We start from the raw sequence: 20,394 nt of genomic DNA, 5'->3' as shown, positions 1-20,394 counted from the left end.
AGACTAATTCAGATAGAATTGATTATTCTCTTATGAAATTATAAATTCAATACAACTGATATTTATTCAAAACTCTTATCAATATTTTAATAAAAGTAGTGTATGAATTCATAATTCTTAAATTTTCAACAGGCCCGTAGAATGCGGTGGCCCCCGGCCCTCCACTTTTTCTGAGTATAGTATTTTGCTATTGTAAATTTTTCTTCAGATTTTAACACCCCCCCCCCCCCCCCCCCCCGCTGTAAGGTCGAGGACTGGCAAATTCCATGACTTCAGTCATGAACAGTTATAATAATTAAATTTTTCACTTGGACAGTTAATGAAGTTTTTTTTGTCACATTAATTTGGGATATTGCCCCCTCCCCTACTTTTTGGTTGTTTAGTTTAGTTTAGTTTTTTTTTTTTGTTTTTGTTTTTTCTGGCTTGTCAGATTTTTTTGGAGAAGTTGCCCCTCCACCTTTTAAACTGTTGCTACAAGCCTGTTCCAGCCCTTTGCCATTACCTTATGTGTATTTGATTTAATGCACTTAACATAAGTGAAAGACAATATAGCCTATAATCAAAGGAAAATTACTTAAAATTCCCCATGCTTAATTCGAATTTTTCGTAAGTACATATACTATGTACATCGTTTGGGTTTAATGTACGATTGTATATCAAAATAACACAATCGTGTACACGTTTATGTTTTTCTAATGTAATTTGTACCTATATCGATTTTTTTTATTTGAGCTTACAAAAAAAAGTTATTTAATTTTAATGCTTTGACCTTGAAAATACAGGTGGGATTGCGTAATATATCTGTTTGAAAGATGGTGAAGAGAGAAAACATACACGCGCGCTCATGCTTTCCGTGCTTTACTTCTGTATTTAGGTTTAAGTTTGATATTAATTTGATCCGCCACATGTAATTGTAGTCTCTAAACCAAATAAAATACAATCTGCGCATGCTTAGTACTTAGCGGAGAGGTCTTAGTCTTAGGCCCAGTCTTACGCTGCTTTCTGAAACGCGGTTTAGGCCCGTCTAAATTTTGGCGTAACTTACTTAGTCGGACTAACTTAGGCCCAAATCTACGACTTTTTGAGAAACGAGCCCCAGATTAATTTGGATGGCAATTAAGTATAAGCGTATTTTTTAGAATATGGCTTGGATGCATTAATTATCAATATATTAAAATATTTTAATAGATCGCATAAAACGTTTGTTACATTGTAGAATAAAGATTTTTTATTGTTGTTTGGGTGGACCGATACTGCAATAATTCATTTCAATTGGGACTCGACATAATTTTACAAAGACTAACTGAAAGATAGTAGTTTAATTAAGCTTAATAGCTTAATACCAGTTCTCATGCAACTTTGATCAATATGTCTCAATGAATTTATAAAACGTAAACATGGCAGCTATCTGATAATTCTTAGAGATTGGTGATCATACCCAGTAAATAATTTTTTGCGGTATAATGCAACCGCAGAAACTTGAAAACGCAGAAATTAATTTGCTATCTTTTAGGGGTTAAATCGCAAAAATTTCCAACCGCAGAAAATACCCGTTATACGGTATTTATACATGTTTAATATGAATATTATTTCATTTTGAAGGAGGAAAGGCCACAATCGAATATATTCTTTAATAAACAAAAGGGCATGTTATTGAAGCGACACTACATGTACATTTACGAGCTATATTTTTCACTGAATAGTATATGCTAACAAAATTATTGCGCGTTCACCTCTTCCCTTTCCCACCACACTTCGTGCGTTTCCACCGCACCGGTTCGTATGGGCATTTTAGAAGATTTATAATTTGCTCCAGTTCAAATCATCAACAGTAAAATTTGATTTAAAATTAAAATCATGATAAGAGTTTATAATGCGAACGTTATCTCATTTGAGGCCTCAATTGTTTTTTGTACAGAAAAGGAAATAAAGTCTGGGGGGGGGGGGTGGAAATGCATTTCCTGCAGTCTATAGGGAATTCTGTGTAACTGTTTATACGTTCGGTTTTTTTTTTTCAGGCAAGGGAGGTGTTGGAATTTTGATGACCAAACAACAACATCAACTAAAAAGACAAAATGTTATATTAAATCAAAATTCTATTTATAAAAAATTATATATAGTTTTATGTTGCAGGTACTTTCGTTTTTCTTATGTAATGTTACGTCATGTTTATTCAGTGAACTGCATAGAGAAAACGAAAGTAGATATTTTATTAATAGGCACAACGGAAATTTTTTTGAAGAAGTTCCTAGAAATCTTCCATCAAATGAAACATACATGCCATGGAAGCAGTTATGAATGGTGCCCACTTACTCCAGGTATGAAAACTGTTATGTTGATGCTTTTACACATGTATACAAACATTTTCAAACAAACCTGTTAACATGAGATTGTACTGATTAACCGAGAAAATACTTCCCGTATTGTTGATTTAGAGTGAGTGACGTGTTCCTCGTTAACTATTAAGTTTATCAGAATTTATTAATTGTAATACTACTAAGTAATCAAAGGACTAAACATTTTAATTAATAATTAGAACATTCACTGCAGTGTCAATAGGAGACAGATCATAAGATCCACCACTGGGTTGAGATGGCGTAAACAGATGTTTCAAATTTATCATGATTACGTGTAGTATACGTGTATCACAAACGTTTGATTAAGTGTCATTTACTGATTTTTATTTTTGAAAATTCATTTAATTTTAGAAATAATTTTAAAATAAATTCGTATCAAAAATAAACCTTAAAATTTTTAAAAAGTTTTTTTCAATATTGTAATTTTAACAATTAAAAATATATGTAATATGATTTACCTATAATGTATGCCAAAATATAGTCAATTTTATAACTATTTTCTTTATAATTCCTTTGTGTTTTTTAAGTAACTAACAACTCTCTTATGTTTGACACTGATTAAAAAAGAACAATTAAGTATCCAAACCTTCGAAAATAAAGTTTAATTAATTTTTTAAGATAGAATTTATGTCTAAATTAAACTTAATATGTTTTCAATTTTTATCTTTGAGCTTGATTATAGGTCTACATATGTTACATGAAATCAAAACGAAACCGAAAGTATAATTATTTTAGATTTCGTATAAAATGTGAATGACATCATTTATATCAGAACTTTTGCTTTCGACTTTGCGCATTAAGACATATACATATTATTCAAATCAGAACTTTTGCTTTCGATTTTGCGTATATTAAGACTTTTACATATCATTCAAAAAGACTGAAGTGTACTTTGTATGAGTCTATTTAGTTCACAAACAGTTCACTGAGTGTCCCGATAATGTTAAAATACCCTTTTTTGTAGGAACTTATATCCCATGACACAGCTTAATTTTTGTTTCTAATTGAAGAATATGGACGGAAGGTATGTACGCATCATAGACAACTTTATATTTTCGTTTTGAAATATATTTGTGTGTATAAACAAGCATATTTGCATGTTAACATTATCATGGAGGTACCTGAAATATAATAGGAATTCTTTTAGACGTCCATATTTTAGTGTCTTCTCTGTGCAAAACCTGTATATAATTGGTTTTAAAATTAAGAAATGTGTATACAGAATTTGTCTACCATATATGGGTTTATTTTTTTATTTTACTTTTATCCAGACGGGTTGGAAGAGGAGGAGCAGGTGGTCATGGCGGACGTCAGGGGCGCGGAGGCTCCTCAGGCAAAATTCAGGGGAAACCAGAAGGTTCTTGGAAGTTAAGATGTGGCTTTCGACGACTGCAGGAACTGAAGATGAAGCCCCCGAACGAAGTTTTAATGACACTTAGTTCATCGGGAACCCGCTTTAAAGAAGCCCTTGAAGACGACAGTCATGATACCAATATGATGGTGCTGATACTCAGGTGCATTGCTATAGCTTTAGAATGTGAATCTCAGCGCCAAGGAACTATAACTCTACTTACAACAATAGAAAATTCCAATTTTTTGAAAAGGAAATTGATGGAATTTTTGTTTGGTTTAGCGGTGAATGAATTTGAATTGATGGAGCACCAGGATGCAATCAAAGATGTGATAACTTTATTTGTTGCCTTAGCTCAAAATATGCCCCACAGTCTTTCAACCATTATGGGAATATATGCTACCATTGAAGCTGTAGTTACTAAGCTGAAAAATGGGGGGTTATTGAACAGCAGTCTAGGAGAAGCTTTTGAGACCTGTAGGGTACACAAAGAGGGGGTTATGAAACCAAAACCCCAAAAGCAAAACAGAGAAAGAAAATTCGAACAAGAAGACGAGAGAGAACCAGATAATAATTTCAGAGAGATCAATGTGTGTCCGCAGACTGTTGATGTGGCAGCAGGTATGGATCATGACCCTTTCCTACGGCGAAATAAAGCTAAAGGTGGGTACAGAGACCTGGAACATTACTTGGATGTACAGTTTCGTCTTCTGAGAGAAGACTTCATTTGTCCCTTGCGTGAAGGTATTCAAGAATATATCGAGGCATTACACAATACTGGACAAGTCAAAAGATTGCAGGATCTAAGGATATACAAAGATGTTCAAATTATTTCACCAATATGTGATCGGTCTGGTTTGTCCTATAGGGTTAGTTTCGACATAGAAAATCTCAAACGTGTAAGATGGGAATCAAGCAAACGTTTGATATTTGGATCTCTTGTATGTTTATCTAGAGATGGGTTTCGAACAATGTTGTTTGCCAGTGTCTCAAACAGAGAATTAAAACTGATATCAAAAGGAATTGTTGACTTGAAATTCGAAAACACCCATGAAGAAATGGCAGCCCTCCCAAGAGATGCGAGATTTGTCATGGCAGAGACAACAGCTTATTTTGAAGCCTACAAACATGTTCTAAATGGCCTTCAAAATATGCGACAAATCCCTTTCGAGAAATACATTGTCAGGTGTGAAACAGATGAAGTGAAGCCACCAGTGTATTTGCGACGGAGACGAAATGCAAATTATGATCTCCGTCCTCTCGTGGATAATGATATCGTTCTGCAAGGAGAAATAAAGTTAAGAAATCTGGGAGCTCCTGTTTTGCGTGAACCCACCTACAATTTCAGTCGCCTATCTGCAAGGGCTGGGAATGTGAAGATTACAGATTTTGATGAATGGCCTTCTGCAGACCAATTATATTTGGACGACTCACAATATAAGGCAGTACAAAATGCTCTTACCAAGGAGTTTGTGATTACTCAAGGACCCCCTGGTACAGGGAAGACGTACATTGGTCTCAAAATTGTCAAAGCTTTGCTACACAATCACAAAATATGGAACACTAACCTGGAAGGTGTTACTGACCACAAACCAATGTTAATTGTCTGCTATACGAATCATGCCTTGGACCAGTTCCTAGAAGGAATATTAGGTTTCTATCATGGCGACGTTTTAAGAGTTGGAGGGCGAAGCTCTAGTGAACTTTTGAAGAAATATAACATCAATACTTACCGCATGAATATGAGAAAAGGTAGGGAAATTCATGGTGACATTTCCAGGGAAGCCCGTAGAATTGGATGGGAGTTGAATCAAATAAGAGAAGCCATCAACGCTATTGCAATGAAAATAGAAATTGCTGAACGAGAAGTTATCCATGAGGGTTATTTGCAACCTTATATGGGTCCATATTACAATGAACTTGTCCAAGGATTTGAGCAGTATGTGCATTATCATGATCCCACCATTTCTCTTAAAAAAATTAAGGGATCATCTGCTATTGTTGAATGGCTTGGATATGGGACCTTGCTACATATAGAACATGGGAATGTGGAAGTTCCACCTGAGCAGAGAAGACAAGAAGTTGATGAAGATGGAGACCTCATTGATGAATTGCAGGAAGAACAAGAGGAACAAGTTGATGTCTTTGATGATGCTGATCAAATGGTGGAGATGAGACAACTAGACAATGAAGATGATCTAGATTTGGATGACTTAGATCTATTTGCAGGTCTTGGTCTACCTGAAGATTTAGAAAGAAAACTAGCAAATCTTCAAATTAAGAAAAAGGCTGTAGCATTGAATGTGTCAGAAATGGATGAACAAGGAGGCGACATGGAATGGCAAATTGATAGGAAACAGAAGAAAAAAATGAAATCAAAATTGCGTAAGGAACTTAAGTCTACAAATCGCATGTCAGAACGAGAGTTTCAAAATTTGCAGAGGATGGGTCATGATGTTTGGAATTTGACTCAAAAAGAAAAATGGCGTTTGTATCGATACTGGACACACAAGTTCTGTTGTGTGTACAGAGAACAGATTCGTGGAAAAGAAGCAGAGTATGAAAGAAATGCAGCTCGATTAAACGAAATCCATATGCAGGAAGACCAGCAGATAATGCGCTTGGCAACAATTATTGGGATGACAACTACAGGAGCTGCAAGATATCAGTCAGTACTTCAGGAAATCGGTCCAAGAGTCATCGTTGTGGAGGAGGCTGCAGAAGTTCTCGAGGCGCATATAATTACAACGTTGAGCCAAGGTTGTGAACACGTGATTCTTATTGGTGACCACAAGCAGCTGAAGCCAAATCCAACAGTTTATAAACTTGCCAAGGACTATAATCTGGATGTGTCTTTATTTGAGAGAATGGTGAAAAATGGAATGCAGTGCGATTGCCTAAATCTCCAACATAGGATGCGACCGACAATTTCGGAAATGATGAGAATCATATATCCGGAATTGAAAGACCATGACGAGGTGAAAAATTATCCAAGCGTTAGAGGTATTTCAGAGAACATGTATTTTATACATCATGACTACCCCGAAAGTAATGACGATGAGCAGAGAAGTCACTCCAACATTTACGAAGCTCAATACATTGTGGCACTTTGTCGATATCTCAAACTTCAAGGATACGACCCGGAACAAATCACGATTTTAACATTGTATTCTGGACAGCTTTTCCAATTGAAGAAACTGATGCCCAAAAAAGAATTTTATGGGATAAGAATAACAGTGGTAGACAATTTCCAAGGAGAGGAAAATGATATTATCCTCTTATCATTGGTTCGCAGTAACGACGAAGGAAAGATAGGATTTTTGAAAATAGAGAATAGAGTATGCGTTGCTCTCTCCCGTGCTAAGATGGGATTTTATGTCATCGGGAATTTAAACCTTATGTCTGGTAACAGTGAACTTTGGAGAAAAGTTGTTGACCATGTTAAACGTAAGAACTTATGCGGAGAAGGATTACGTTTATATTGTCAAAATCACCCGAACGATGAAGGAATCCATGCGACGGAGCCAGAGGACTTTAAAAAGGCACCTGAGGGAGGCTGTATGAAGCCCTGTGAACACCGGCTACCTTGTGGACACACATGTGCCCTCGTTTGTCATGTCATCAATGCCGACCATAAAGAATACCAATGTAGAAAGCCATGTCAAAAGCAAATTTGTGACAATAAAGATCACAGATGCAGGCGAATGTGTTACCAGGATTGTGGAGAATGTTCAATTCGTGTGACTAAATTGCTGTCTTGTGGGCATCAACAACCAGTACCTTGCTCAACTAAACCGTATCAGTTCAAATGCATGGCACAATGTGAAACTCGGCTTCCTTGTGGCCACATGTGCCAGAGTTTGTGCGGAGAACGACACACTGAATTTTGTCAACATCCAGTAAAAAGAAAATTCAAATGTGGCCATGAATTAGATATACTTTGTTTTGAGGTGGAATCAGCTGTTTGTCCTAAAAAGTGTCGACAAATTTTATCATGCGAGCACAAGTGTAGAGGAACTTGTGGCGAGTGCTTAAATGGAAGACTTCATATTGGATGTAAAAGTAAATGTGAAAGAACTCTCGTCTGTGGACATATATGCCCTGACAAATGTTCCAAATGTCCCCCCTGTGAAAAGTTGTGCAATAACCGTTGTGTGCATAGCCGATGTACCCAATCTTGTGGGAAAATGTGTATACCTTGCGTCGAGAAGTGTGCATGGAGATGTGAACATTTCAAATGCACGAAGAGATGTTTTGAGCCCTGTAACCGTCCTCGGTGCGACAGACCTTGCCGTCTACGGATTCCATGTGGGCATCAGTGCATAGGACTTTGTGGGGAGCCTTGTCCAAGAAAATGCCGCATTTGTAATAAAGAGGAAGTAACGGAAATATTTTTTGGTACAGAAGAAGAGGACGATGCAAGGTTTGTAGAGCTGGAAGATTGTGGTCATGTATTTGAGGTAGAAGGGCTAGATCAATACATAAACCATTTTGGGAAAGGAGAAGGAAATAAAGATGCTGTCATAAAACTTATTGAATGTCCTAAATGCAAGACTCTAATCCGCCGAAATATGCGATACGGAAACGAAGTTAAGAAAGCAGTCTTGGATATTGAAGCAGTCAAGGAAAAAATTATTGGAGATAGAATTCGTATACGGCGAATGAAGAATGATATCCCGGAGAACATTAGAGATCTGACAAGAAAATATGCAACTGATGGTAAAGCAATGAGAAGAATTTACGATCAGCTTTTTGAGACAACTGTTGATGAAAATACTTTGTTGGCTGTTACAAATCAGATTGAATTTTTGAAGGCCATCAATAAAATTGAACAAGACTGGGACAAGCACATACACATAAGTGATCTTCAACAGATGTTCAAAGAACATTGTCTTAAAGATCTAGCTTACTTTAGAGAATGGACTCTTAAAACCAGAAAGTATTTCACAGAACAAGAACTAATGGATGCCGAGGATGAAATATTTCGTCTCAAATCTTTTAAACGTTTCATAGCATATATTGATAGAATCATATCTCTTCGAAAACCAGCAGGAGGCGAACTTAAGAAAAGTCTTAGTACAGTAGAAACTCTTTTGAAAGGAGGTAAAAAGTTAAACGCAGATGAAAAAAGGTTATTAGAAAATGTGCTTGCACAACTGAAAGAGAAATATCCTCTAAGTGGACTCGGGGTATCAGAAGAAGAGAAAATCCAGATTGTCAAAGCTTTGGGGGAGCAGAAGGGCCACTGGTTTAAATGTCCGAATGGTAAGTGAACCATACTCGATTGTTTAAGTATTTATCGATTTCATATTTTAATAAGAGTAAAGAAATTCTAGAGGAATTAATGAAAATATTCTTTCATAGGTCATCCATATGTAATTGGGGACTGTGGTGGAGCCACGATTGAGAGTAGATGTCCGGAGTGTAATGCTACTATTGGTGGAAGTGGTCACCGACTCCGTAGTGATAATCAATTTGCAGGAGAGATGGATGGCGCTCAGCATCCAGCATGGTCTGATGCAGCAAACATGGCGAATTACATGTTCTGATCAATATTTGCTGTATACTTTCGTGATAGGTTATACAATAATGATAGGTTTTCCCCTGAAATTATGAAGTGTAATAGTCTTTATATTCTTTCCATAAAACTTTTCTGAGCATTTATTTATGAAAAGTGGTTTTTGCTACATTTAAAATGTGATATTCATGTGATAATTCTTTATCTTTAGTTTCTTTTTAGTATTTTGTCATTTGTTACATAGATACCATATACTATATTGTATTTGAAATAGTTAAATTTGCATAAGATTAGCACATTATATATATATATATATATATATATATATATATATATATATATATATATATATATATATATATATATATATATATATATATAGAGTGAAAAGTAAATTTCTACATAATTATATGTTTGAACCAGATATGTTAATTTCATAGTTGTATCGATAGATGCAAAATTTCAAGTTTCTTATATAAGGCGTTTTATCTACACTTATATAGGTTATAAGAAAAAAATGTTTTGCTACACATATTTTAATTTCTTCAAGACATAATTAAGTTATTCTTTTTCTTTGACAGTTTGAAACATTCAAATGTTAGCATGTTATTATCTTATTTTAGTTGTTTTTGTGTCTAATATAGATTAATTTTGTAAAAGAACTATAATATTTATTGATGAAAATAATAACTGTACGTATCTTGAACACCTTTATAACGAAGATATGCAAATTACCAAACTTTCTGATATATGTGGTGTGATTTTTAACATCGTTGGTATATGTCTACGTCAAATATATCTTGAATTGATTTAACTATGTTTCATTTGAAAAAAAAATTAAGGTCATCAGTACCCAACTTGGAAGGTCAACCCATCAACAAATGTAATATAGGTTGTCAACGGACTTCATATTCACATCTACAGATGGCGTGATTAAAGTTGTTCTATAAGGTTTACAGGTTAAGGATCACTTAGTCAGAAGTTGAGATTAAAAATATTGATACATGTATAAGCAAATTGTGGATGACAGATTAAAAATAATATATGCGTAGTTCATAAATCAAATAAAAATGTAGAATTATATAAAAAAAAGTTGTTTTTTTTCAAAATAGTTATCAAGATTTTTTATAACCCCCCCCCCCCCCCATTTTTTGGTTTCATTTATTTTTTTCTTTTTTATTCCTTTTTTTTTTTTGCAATTGTTTTTCGTTTGATTGATTGATTGGTTGTTTGAGGGGGGTATAAGTAAAGGGTGGGGGTCTTTTGGGGGAACTTTAAATTTATTGCTTTTCAAGGAAGATGTGGAAATGTTCATTCGGCATACATGTAGGTTAATATCAGTGTCTCTTTTTCTGGGTCACAAAACTGATTTATATTGATTTAAGTGTATATTCAAGTGCCATTATCTACAGGGAAATAAATCTTATCTATACTAGTGTAATATTTTGCAATACACTGCGTTTGTTTGCTTTGAGATATATTGAAGTCTGGATATGCAATCGAAGGTTGGAGATAGAAAAAAAGTCATGAATCGGCTTGAAATTCTGAATAAACTGCGTCGTTTTCTTTTAGCTTCATATTTAGTGTGACGCAGTTATTTTTGTAAATTACAAACTCTTGTTTTTTGTCTTAAATAATTAATTTTTAAAGTAAAATGTTGTCATCGGTAGCGATGAAAATTGCATAAAAAGTTACATGTAGTACAATATATTCTTGTCATATTTGATAGGGTGAAACATGTCTAATCTGACATGCAATGGGAGACAAAAATTGAGTCGGAATAGTGAGAGTGTCGGATTACACAGTATGAAGAATTTATATATATTTTTTTATTTGTCTATTTATTTATTTTTTGTCTATTTTTTTTTAATTTAAGTAAGACACAACTACTAATTCAAGCATAAATTCAACATTTTTATAATTTAATGAGTTGGATCAATTATAAAAATAAATTCGGAAAAGTTTATTTTTGTATATTATTTCAATAGATAGAATTTTTGAAGACAAACACAGGCTACTCAAATACACGTAAAAGACAATTTTCTTTTTGATTAGAAATATAATGTTGGGTATTGTTTCAAAAAAGCAATGTTTTCAAGAGAATATGGTTACAGTAGAACACACTAGTTTTCAAGGGATTAGGTTGGGGTCACAATTTGGGAACAAAGTTTAATAAGCAAAAAAAAAAAAAAAAAAAAAAAAAAAAAATTTGCAATAATAAGAAGGTACACTTTGTAAAGTTGACATCAACTCAAAATATTGTAAATAGAAATTTAATTTGGATAAGACAAAAAGAAATTTCATTTGTCAACATGTACATAATCATTTTCCAGGATCCAGGATTTATTTGATCGGTGTTGTTCACAGGTCACTTGTTAGGGATATACAAAAAGTTAACATTTAAAAAAAAAACAGCAACATATTTGCCCCTTTTCAAAATAACTATTCAAGAAAAGTTTAATATTTATATAAAGATAATTAATATTTGATATCACAATTCATAGATTTAATCATTTGTCTTAATCCCGCACTACAGTGCTTAACACCAAAAGTATTTCTGGTTGTTGCAGATAAACCACTTAAAGACTTGATTGGTTCATAGGATTGAAGAGGTCTATCAGAAAATTAAACAACTCATATCAAAGATTTTGAATTGATAAATGATGTAAGGTCATCTACCTTATAGATATATAAGTAAAATTACGCATAAATACAAGTATTTCAGAAAAACTGTGATCTCGTTTAAGGCCTGAACCATGTACAAAAGGTAAGTTTTTTCCTTGAAGTAATAAAAGTTTTTTAATGCTTTATTTCTTTGTACTTAATACAGTTAATACATAAATAAATTTTACAAAAAAAATTTTAACACGTACACTTACTTCCACTCTTCACTCATACTTACATAAACAATATTTAATATTTTAGCCGTATTTACAAACTATGTATAAAAACGCAAATTGTATGTAGCCTTTGTCTCTTAATATCTTTTTTCTTAGCAATTAAGTTTCCAACATAAGTTTCCATTGTTCCATACAGACTCAAATTTATCAGCAGTTGCATTTTTAACAGATTTGTATTTTTCCACATTATAGTACACTTTTAAATAGGCTACCAGTCCATTTAAATTTGGCACACACATTTTAATATTTTTCATACAATGAAATATAGTTTAACAAAATAAATTAATAACATAGTTTGAATTTGAAAGAGGCAACTCTCCAAAAATTACATTTTGAACATTAAAACCTACCCGTTTTGATGTATAATTATGAATATATAGACTAAGGTCATTCCATATATGTAATACAGCTTTACACATAAAAAATACACGCAGAATGGTTTCGCATTCATTGCTACAGAAAGTACAATTATCATTTTCTTTTATTTCAATTTTTTAAGGTAATGATTTACAGGTAATATTCTATGTAAAATTCTAAATTGTAACCATTGGACAGTAGAGTTTGAAGATACCTTAAAACTTAAAGCAACAAAAGTTTTTTTTTTTTTTTTTATTATTTTCTTTTTAATATTGGTTTTTACTATTTTTGAATTTTAGAAGCATTATTTTGGCCGCGGTGCTTTGCTTCCTTGGTGCAGTATCTGCAGTCGACAGATGTTTACCAGGAGAACCCTGTTTCCCGGACAACCCAGTGGTACTTAATTTTGGGGAGACATTGGAAGGGAAATTATTGCTTCCATATATGCCAGAATATATCGAGAATGTGATTACACGAGACATGGTCTGGACGAAATTTCCCATTGGAATAGTGGTGGCCAAATCAACCCAAGATGTCCAAAAAGCTGTCTTGTTCGCCCGGAAGTACAACTTGCTGGTTTCTATTCGTTCCTCTGGTCACGACTTCCTTGGAAGATCTACAGCGCATGGAAGTCTTCAAATTCTTCTGGGAAACATGACTAAAACTTCAATTAATTTGACGTCATCAAGAAATCCTGCAGGAGAAATAACTTGCGAAAGCGGAAACACATGGCTTAAGGTTTACGAGGAAGTAAGAACGTAAATATGTATTACACGAATTAATCTGTAACCCCGTGATAAAATTTTAAGCATAAAAATGTTTACAAATATAATTTCAAAGAAAATTAGCTGAAAAAGAATCTGTTTTAATGTAAAGTTATAATCGTTCTGTCAGTTACACTGTACATGATTATTCTTCTTTGTTGCTGTTTTGTTTATTCAGGTCGACAAGGTTAATCGTGTCATAGTCGGTGGAAGTGCTCATACTGTGTGTATGGGTGGCTATACACTTGGAGGTGGACACAGCCCAATGTCGAGGACATTTGGGTTGGCTGTTGATAACTTGTTAGAGGTAGAAATGGTGGATGCCGAGGGTCGTATCATTGTGGCCAACGACCAAATGACGCAAATAAAACATTTAAACGACTCCGTCACAAAAACCGATAACAGCGACATCTTCTGGGCATTACGGGGAGGAGGTGGTGGAACCTTCGGTATAGTTACCAAGTTCACTTTTAAACTGCATTACCCAGCATCTGGAGTAGCGACATTTGGGTGTTCTTATCCCATCGTGCGAAATGACAAAACAGAAATTGGACACATTGTTCTAAAGAAGATAGTGTCAATGTTGAAGAACTTGCCAACAGAATGGGGCGGATATCTGATAGCCGTTGGTACACTGAACTCAGACTTCTCTTGGGGTACCATCTCCCTCGCCATGAATCACTATGGGTCTTACGATGCACCGACGAGATCCTATATGGATGAATTGAAAAATTTTCACCCTGAATGGCAAAGGGGATGTGGATATGGTCGCATGAATACGTTTTTGGAGTACGAATCTACTCCAAAGGACCCTCCGTATGTGAGCACCTACCTTCTGAATTCTCTTATGCAAATGGATAGTTTCACGGATGATTGGATTCGGTATATTCTTACAGCTTTAGGGACCAAACTACCTCAACCCGGAATTTTGTCATTTACAGGAATTCTACTAGGAGGTATCAAGAACGTTCTACACAAACATTAAATATTTTTTCTTAATTTATATCTTATTATATCAAGTCTTTAATCAATCTGTTTGAATTCTCATGGGTACTAATTGCGTTATTAGCAGACATATTTTTGTATTCATTTGAAGCAGAATTTATTTAAAAAAACTTCTGCATGAAAAGAGGAAGTCTCTTGCTGTGGACTTTAATTTGACATTTAGACATCAATTAACAGTATTCATTTTCATTCCTACATTAATTCGATATATCCCTTTGAGCTCGAAATGAAGGACACCACAGAGTGTGACACATCTGTTTCATATTTAGATATTTTACAAGAAAAAGACATTAATGGCAAAATAACAAAACTATATGATGAACGTGATGACTTCAACTTTTCTATCGTTAACTTCCTTTTATTTTTAGCAATATACCATTATTACCTGCATATGGAGTTTATGTCAACATTTCGCAAATTCTATGGTCGATACAATGATCTTGTTAGCAAATACAATCTATCGTTAAGTCGAATATTACCTGACGTTTTTCATATAAATTGTTAGGCCATTATTTTTGCACGGAATCTACTGATTATTCCGTTTGCTTGATCACGAAGGAGCAAACGGTGTATGTGACAGGTCGACAGGGGATGCTTACTTCTCCATGGTACCTGATCCCACTTCTGATCTTTTAAGATGTCCGTGTTTTCTTTGCTCCCAATTTGTATTGATTCAATGGACTTCTGAGCTTGATTACTGTTTGTTATTTTCATATTTCTTCTTAAGTGGGAAATGTTTAAATCCGTACCAAATTCGTTGCTTTATTAATTTTTTTTTTACTTACAGGAAAGACATCGGCAGTAGGAATTCACAACACATCCGTGCACCCTGGATTTAGGTCAGCTGTAATGTCGTTATCCATGGGTATCACTCCAACAACCGGAAATACTACAGGTCTAAGAGAGAAGGCTGCAGAAATGGCCCCTCATCTGGCAACCTACGGAAATGGCCAGTACCCCAACGAAGCAAACGCTGATTTAAATAACTGGCAAGATAAATTCTGGGGCAGCAATTACAATCGACTGCTCAGCATCAAGCACCAGTGGGACCCAGACAATTTTTTCACATGTCGAGAGTGCGTTGGATCAGAAGAGATGTCTGTTCATACTCATGGACCAGGCAGCCAGAGTGGAGCTCACTCAGTATTTGGAAAGTGAAACTCAAAGTCATTTACCCTTGATATGTGCACATGTAAAGCTCTCTTCTTGCAATGGATAATAAATATTTTAAAAACTTTTTTAACAAATGTTTCTTTTTTATTCTTGTATAAAAACACTTTTTTAAAAAATAAAAATAGGAATAAAAAATAGTTATTAAAATTCACAGTGTATTTATTCCTTTGTCCTAGGATGTGGATTCAACTGAGCTATAATAATTCAAACAGGTTTCAGATAGAAATTAAAGAGTCTCATATAGATCCATCTGATTTTTTTTTTTATAAAAAGCATTGTGTTGATTTTAACTAACAAATGTCAAAACATCCCTCAATCAAGGGATTTAAATTTAAAGGTCTTAGAAGCAGTTGAATAAGGAGATGGATTTTTAAAATCTTCTTGAACATCATTAGGCCAAACTTCTCTCTACAGACGAGTAAATTCGATTTTTGTTCAAATTACATAGGACAATATGATGGACAACAGGAAATAGGACAAAAATGATTAAATTTGGGTCAGGTACACGTACACTTGCCGTGACCTGAATACTGATTCAATGTCCTCGAAGGGCAGCCATACTTGAAAGGCCAAAAGGTAAGAATGGGAGCTATAAATCACTGAATTTTTTTTTCAAGGCACTTTTTGAGAAATGGTTTCTTGATATTTTAAAACGTACATATTTAAAAATACAAAGGTGTTTTAAAGCAAGTAAAATATTGCATTCTTTTCTTGATACATGTAAGCAGAAGACATCCTGGTGAAAAAAGACGCAGTATTGTATGAAATCTCTTTCTTGTCAAAATTAATTAAATGTACCAGCATGTAACGGGGAGGGTATGAAATAAAATGGTTTCTCCTAATGTATAGTATATGTGCTTAGTAATCTTTTAATCTTATGTGTGAAAGATAATCATGATCGAAAATTAAATTAACAAATTTTTAGGTATGGATTTTTCCGGAAAAGTTGCCTTGGTAACAGGATCTACTAGCGGTATAGGGCTGGGTATTGCTCGCACTCTCGCCAAGAAGGGGTGTACCGTTATTTTAACAGGATTGGCCGATCAAACAACCATTGACGACCTTGTAAATGAGTTCAAAATGTATGTTGATTATTATTCGTGACATCATTTAATCATTGATTTATCATATTTCACATAGACGCTGGGTCAGAATATAGTTTATTATTATAATTTATTGGGTAATTAGTAACACAAATTTTCAAAAAATTCATGAAAATTATCTTTCTTGTATTGTAATAGCATTATACTTGAAAATTACTGTCCACAGATTGTGCAATGAGAGAGCCTCGTTCCTACCATGTGATATGCGATCACGTGATTCAGTTCACCAAATGTATCAAGAAATCTCCAAATTATACCCTGATGGAGTTGATATTCTCGTTAATAATGCAGGTATGCATGAGCAATTTATAGACTTTTTTTAAAGATCTACAATACATTTTTTTTAGATTAAATACACAGTCTGAGGGATTTTTGAATTTTTATCTCAACTTCATTTAGGCCATGTTTAAAAAATTGTTAGTTTGCCCTCTCCCGACCGACTGACTAAAAATGGCCTGACTCAAAATAACTCCAGAAAACAATTATTTTTTTTATTCATTCTTGAGTTTTCTCATCTCATATTAACCTATTTTAACTTCATAATTCGCAAGTGTTTTTGAGTGAGAAAAAAAACCCCTACCTACCTACCCAATATTTTTTTCCTCAGTCTGGAGAGGGGAAGCAAACATTTTTTGAAAGATGGCCTTTCATCAACTTTTTCGTCAATGAGTTAAGTCACCGTTTTTTAGGAATCAACCACGTCAGGCCGATTGAGGAGTTTCCGGATGAAAAATGGGATGAGATGATCAGTATTATGTTGTCTAGTCCTTTTGATCTCATTAAATACTTCATATCAGGCATGAAAAGAAAACGTAAGTAAAGCAAGAGTATCGAATCTGGATTAGCATTTACAACTTAAATGATTCTTGGGTAAAACTCGATTTAGACTGAAGTGTGCCATTGTGCAAAGAAAAATCTAAAAGATTTTTAGCTAGATTCGTAGGGAGATGTGGATGCTGGTTCAGTTCCCTTTTGTAATTGAATCAAGATCAAGTGCAAAGAAAGATAGCAGACACGTTTGATTTCATTAATTATTTGCTTATTTATACGCCCGTTTTTCTTTTCTTTTCTTTTTTTTTTTTTTTTTTGAGGTTTATTGCTCGCTAGTTTTCTGCAATTAATCACGTTTTCATTGTATGCTTTTTATTTTATCAAAATGTCCAGGATACACAATAATTGAGGTATTATCTAAATCTGATGTAATTTGTTATAATCTTTCAGGATGGGGGCGGATTATCAATATATCATCCATGATGGGATTAATCAGTCAACCAGGGAAAGCCGTGTATAGCGCTGCAAAATCAGGACTAATTGGATTGTCTAGGGTTTTATACTATTTATATATGGATTTCTATTGATTTAACAATTGCGTTTCTTAAACTGTTCAATGTACATTTAATTATGGTCAATATTTAGGGGAAATCATGTTACATGTACATGTATGTTGCTGCAAATCAAATTATACTCAGTCTTAAACTTGACAACAGATATATAAATATTATTTATATCTCTAAACTTTAAGTTTAGTTTTAAGTAGAACATGTATGAAAATGATATTTTTTTTTACTGTTTTCTGAATTGCATGTACTAGAATTACAAGAAATATCATGCGGAGTTGTCGAACATTTTTTAACACTTGCTCTTCAACAGCCCTAAGAAAAAAGATTAAATTTTTTATGCTGAATGTCTGTGGATAAAGAAGGAAGATAATTTTCATGTTGCAGGGTGTAGCTTTAGAGGGAGCGCCATTTGGTGTCACTTGTAACGCCATATGTCCTGGATACGTGTACACAGCAGGTTTAAATCTTTCTTTTTTTTAAATTTTCTTCGAGGGTTTTTATTTGTGTGTGTATGTTCATTTGTTTGTGTTTTTTATTCTTTTGCTTGTTTTTGAAAAATAAAAAAATAAAGGAATTTGATTTAATTTTCATTTAATTTTTTGATTTATATTAGTATTACTCTAACTGTTTTTTCAGTGACTGATCCGCAGGTGCGTGCTTTTCAGGAAAAGGAGGGTATATCAACGTTTGAGGAAGCTAAGGTACTAAGATTTAAAATAAGGGGGGAAAAGCTCTAAATATTACTGATCCCGATGTAATTTTCTAATCATAAATCAAACTTATAATTGAGCATGACGAGCTTTTTTTTTTTCAGGACAAATTTTTTTCTCGAGCTCCAACAGGAAAGGCAGTAGAAGTTGAACAGGTATGAAAACACGTGTAGCAATAAAGTAAATGTAATTATTACAGAATGTTACATTTACAAGATGAATTTATTTGTAACGAATATTATTTGACACTAAAAAAAAATAATAATATGCGACAAGTAGCTGTTTTTTTTCCAAAATATGTCTTTTTCTTTAAATAACAATAGCTACAAGGTTGGAAGACGATCAATATAATTTTGGAACAAAACTTATCCAGCATTGTTTGTGTTCCATGGACTGATTTTTATTTGTAATAATGTGAAAATGTTGTAATCATTTCGAATAATATTTTATTCACTAGGCTGGTTTATAAAAGCATATTATATTTTTTATAGATTGTTGGGGTTTTTGTGTGTGTGTGTTTTATTTATTTATTTTTTTTTTACTTATTTATAGATATGTGACTTAGTGGCTTTTCTGTGTACCTCTGGAGCAAACAGTATGACAGGGTCGCCAATAGTGATAGATGGCGGATTCACTCTTCAGTAGCGGAAAAAGACTATTGCTCAATTCTTAAAATATCATTGAGGTTTACAAAGGTCACAGTAGAACTTCAATGTACATTTCAATGTATTTTATAACTAGTCGATCTTTAATGTGTATTTTATTTTTATATCCTATAATATTAGTTAGCGTGCATTTTTTAATGTAGTCATTTTATAAAATGCTTATTCAGAAATGTTATATAAAATAATACACAGAGAATTTATACACAGGAATGCCATATTGTTATAATTACATGTAGACTGGCGAGGCATGAATTATTGTCTAATTGTAATACCTACAATATTTTATTCAAGTATATAGGGCTATGTGATTATAATTTTTACAAAACAAACATTAAAAATATTTTTCGTTTTAAAACCTGATTTTTATGTTTCTTTTTTAGTATGTTTGTTATCATTGTGTTTACATGTAACACGTTGCGTTATTATACAAATGATAAAGCTTGTATTTTATATTCTGACAAAATCTTGTTATTCATATTCAGAAACTTGTTATATTCATAAAGTTGTGATTCATATTCTAAATCTTGTAATTTTTATTCAATAATTGTTATTAATAGTCGTAAGTGTGATTTATATGAGAAATCTCGTGATTTACATTCGAAAAGTTGATATTCATATTTGTAAACTTGTTATTCATTTGCAAACACTTGTTATTCATATTCGATAACCGTGTGATTTTTGCACCATAATCTTAAGCTTGTGATTTATTTGTGAAAACTGAAGTTGATAATCGTATGTGAAAACCTGTTATTTATACATGCAAAAACTTCTGACTAATATTTGTTTGCGATAATCTTGGGATTTATTTGCTCTATCCTGTGATTTATAGGCGAAAAGTTGATATTCATAGTCAAAAACTTTCTTTTAAAGTAGGCAAAACCTTGTGATTCATATATGATAACTGTTAATTAATATGCGATAAATCTTGTGATCTATATGCAATAGTCTTATGATTTATTTTGTTATTGATATTTAGGAAGTGTATTTATGATAATCAAATTTGAATAATAAGTTTTCGAGTATGAATAGAAAATTTTTGAATATAGATAATAACAATTTTCGAATATATATCACAAGATAATTGCATATAAATCACAAGATATCGAATGTAATTAAAAATCATAAGATACAGTAGTCGAACACGAATCACA

General features: G+C 33.3%; 3 protein-coding genes across 3 annotated transcripts; all 3 read left to right on the top strand.

The window, feature by feature from the left end:
* Positions 1-2,592: 2,592 nt before the first annotated feature.
* LOC133202880 (NFX1-type zinc finger-containing protein 1-like) lies at positions 2,593-9,407 on the top strand. Its single transcript, XM_061338752.1, has 4 exons — positions 2,593-2,597; positions 3,368-3,381; positions 3,580-8,973; positions 9,073-9,407. Exons 1-4 carry the CDS (start codon positions 2,593-2,595, stop codon positions 9,255-9,257), a joined length of 5,598 nt encoding a protein of 1,865 aa, XP_061194736.1. The 3' UTR covers positions 9,258-9,407.
* Positions 9,408-12,777: 3,370 nt separating this feature from the next.
* Positions 12,778-15,455, top strand: LOC133202879 (uncharacterized; the record flags this gene model as incomplete). Its single annotated transcript, XM_061338751.1, has 3 exons — positions 12,778-13,233; positions 13,426-14,203; positions 15,040-15,455. Coding segments are annotated over 3 exons (1,605 nt in total), but the record flags the coding sequence as incomplete, so codon positions are not given.
* Positions 15,456-16,162: 707 nt separating this feature from the next.
* Positions 16,163-19,596, top strand: LOC133202454 (D-beta-hydroxybutyrate dehydrogenase-like). The gene is made up of 9 exons (XM_061338279.1): positions 16,163-16,184; positions 16,351-16,507; positions 16,695-16,819; positions 17,218-17,340; positions 17,750-17,853; positions 18,253-18,325; positions 18,505-18,569; positions 18,683-18,733; positions 19,131-19,596. Exons 2-9 carry the CDS (start codon positions 16,353-16,355, stop codon positions 19,221-19,223), a joined length of 789 nt encoding a protein of 262 aa, XP_061194263.1. The 5' UTR covers positions 16,163-16,184; positions 16,351-16,352; the 3' UTR covers positions 19,224-19,596.
* The last annotated feature ends 798 nt before the right edge of the window (positions 19,597-20,394 follow it).

This window comes from Saccostrea echinata, unplaced genomic scaffold, assembly GCF_033153115.1.
Source record: "Saccostrea echinata isolate AGI-Se365-2 ecotype Australia unplaced genomic scaffold, CSIRO_AGI_Sech_v1 ptg000047l, whole genome shotgun sequence".
Lineage (NCBI taxonomy): Eukaryota > Metazoa > Mollusca > Bivalvia > Ostreida > Ostreidae > Saccostrea > Saccostrea echinata.
This window is presented reverse-complemented; position numbering and strand designations above follow the sequence as displayed.